Source organism: Hipposideros armiger, unplaced genomic scaffold (genome assembly GCF_001890085.2).
Source record: "Hipposideros armiger isolate ML-2016 unplaced genomic scaffold, ASM189008v1 scaffold_564, whole genome shotgun sequence".
In the NCBI taxonomy this organism is placed as follows: domain Eukaryota; kingdom Metazoa; phylum Chordata; class Mammalia; order Chiroptera; family Hipposideridae; genus Hipposideros; species Hipposideros armiger.
In genome coordinates this window covers 603,817-606,507 of record NW_017731914.1, presented here as the reverse complement: position 1 = coordinate 606,507, position 2,691 = coordinate 603,817, and the positions used below count along the sequence as shown (strand labels likewise).

At 54.7% G+C, this 2,691-nt stretch overlaps 1 protein-coding gene across 1 annotated transcript; it reads left to right on the top strand.

The window, feature by feature from the left end:
- Nucleotides 1–458: 458 nt before the first annotated feature.
- On the top strand, nt 459–2,255 carry LOC109371365 (uncharacterized). Its single transcript, XM_019623836.1, has 2 exons — nt 459–473; nt 923–2,255. The coding sequence occupies exons 1-2, from the start codon at nt 459–461 to the stop codon at nt 1,784–1,786; spliced, it is 879 nt and encodes a 292-aa protein (XP_019479381.1). The 3' UTR covers nt 1,787–2,255.
- Nucleotides 2,256–2,691: the final 436 nt, after the last annotated feature.

Here is a 2,691-nt window from a genome sequence, read left to right as displayed (position 1 = left end):
TAGAAAAATCCCACTAAATAGCTAGATCCACCATTTGTAAAGCACTTACACATTGCGTGGCACTGTATTAACATGTTTGCATTCTCCAGTAATCCTTACAACTCTAAGAGTTAAGTACTATTATTATCCTTGCTTTGCAGTTGAGACAGCTTCAGGTTTAAACGTTCAAGTAAAATCATCAAACATTTTAAAGCAAGAAGAGACAGCCATAGGATCTGAACCAGGGTCTTTCTGTGCCCAGTAACGACTGATACTGTCACCCACTAGGCTTTACCGAGATTACTCCTAGAATAAGTCAAAATTCTAGAGAGCAACAACAAAGAATAATTTCCTCCGCCCCTAACTTTTTCCTTGCCTGCCACACAAGTTCTTGTAGGCAGGTAGGTGTTCTGCAACCTATACTTAGTCTCTCCCACGCCCTCTGCAATTTTCCCTTTTGCTGCTGGGAGCGTCAGAGAATGCTACTGCAGCTGGTGAGTGGGCAGGTGCAGCCACCATCTGCTCTAGGAGTCCAAATGAGCAAAAGAACTTCGCATCCAGGACCTGTCCCAGGATTCCAGAACCTGCTGGGGACACGGCTAACCCCGCCCCCTCGCGGTGACGATTGGCTGAACCCTTCCCCAGTGCAAGGTACTAATTAACAAAGGTGGCCATATCCTCTGCACGTTAGGGCGAGGCATCTCTAAAGAGGTGAGACCCGCCGGGGGCGTCTGGATGGGGGTTTCAGTTCTTTCTGCCCGAAGGGTCCTTGAGAAGCCTGTTTGTTTTTCCCGGCGCCTGTCTCCACCCATCTATTTCTCTCATTGGCCAGGACTGGTGGGCGGGTGCGTTTCCATTGGCCGGGGGGCGGTGTCTGTCCTGGCCAGGGTGGGGGCGGGGCCTCCGCCGCGCTGAGCTTGCCCTTGTGTCTGGTGCTCGGTAGAGCTGCCGCCGCCGCTGCTGCCGCCACCGCCGCCGCCGCCGCTGCCGCTGCCACTGCTGCTACTGCAGCCCGAGCATCCACGAGCCTCCGCCGCCGCCGCTACCGCCACTAGCTCTGCTTCCACCGCTGCCACCTGCCCTCCCAGGACCCCGAGACACCCCGAGCGCGTGCGGCGGCTGCTGCTTGCATGTTCCCCCTCTCCCCCTGCCCCTCCCTTGCGTGACCTACCCACTCCTTGCAGCCCTCATCTGCACCTTCTCCGATACTCGGGCGTCCCTGCACCACCTGCTCCGGCAGCCCCGGCGGGCGCTGGGACTTGCTGTGCGCGCCGAGAGGAAGGCAAGCTCCGAACCCGTGCCTGGCAGACGGGCTGTCGCGGCTGCACCAACAGCAGGAGGAGGAGGAGAAGAAACTATTTCGCCCACCGAAACCCCATTCTGCGGGTGCTTTGCCGCTGCCGCTTCTGCTACTGCCGATCCGGGTCCGCGGGTTCGAACACCGCAGCGGCGGGGACCTTGGGTCCGGCGGGCGCCTCGAGGAGAACACCGGCGGAGCCCTGCACTCTGGTGCCCCGCTCACCAGCATCTTCTTGCCCACTCGTTCCTTCCCCAGCCCTTTAGAGAAGGGACCATGATTTGGAAACGCAGCGCCGTTCTCCGCTTCTACAGTGTCTGCGGGCTCCTGCTACAAGGTAATCCCCGCCCCGCCGCGGGAAGCATCAACTTCACGCCCATTCCCCATCATCCCCACTCCACCCCATATTTCCACTCTCCCCCTTCCAGTCCCTTAGTCCCCAGAGATTTCCACCCCTCCCCCTGCTCCCCGGTGCGGCAGGGGGCAGTGGCAGTTTGCTCCAGCCCCTGAATCTCTAGCGCTGGCTCAGCCTTGCTCTTCCAGCGGTCAGCCCCTTACGCGGCACCTTTTGCCTTTTCATTCACCTGAGCTTCCTACATCTCTCACTCCCCATCCTTCCCCCCACGCCCCCCACGCCTTTTGGCTGGCAACTTGTGCCTTCTCTGAACAGTCCACCCTCCTACCAACCCCCACCAGCCACCTCCCACATCACGCTCCTGACCGACCCTCTTCATCCCTTGTCATCTCTTTAACCTGCCCCCCTTTCGGGTCGCCTTTCTCTTTCCCCTTCTTCCCACCACCATCATATCCTTGTATCTTTAAAAAGTGAGTGAGAGTCAGAGCGAAATACCGAGACGGCGAGAACAGCAGCAGCGGCAGCACCGTGTGCATTGCAATAACATCCCCGGGGGGGAAATGTGTTGTGAGACGTGTCATTCACCTAGGAAGGGAGAGGAGACTGTGTCTGGGATTTAAAAAAGAAAAAAAGAAAAAAAAAGATTAAAAAAAAGATAAAAGGAAAAGGAGAAAGAAAAAGAATCAATAAATAAACCAAGAAATAAGAAAAAGGAGGGCGAGAGGAAGGAAAAAAATTAAAAATCCAATGCCACTTTATCAACAAACCGACTTTTTATTATTCAGTCTGTGTGGTATTCTTTTTTTCTTTTTTTTTTTTTCAGCAAAGAAATATATGCACCCTAGCAGTTACTTTACTGCTAGGGATTTTCGCTCAGATTCCCTACCATTTCCATCAGCTCTCTGCCGCTTCTTTCCGTAATTAATATTATCCTTTCACGTGAAATGTAAGCACCCCTGTGCCCGCAGTGGAGGGAAACAGCACAAAACATTGTGATTATGCAAATCATTGGGTTTGGATGCGGAGTGGCTAGGGAACCGGGGTGCACTTACCCTAGACC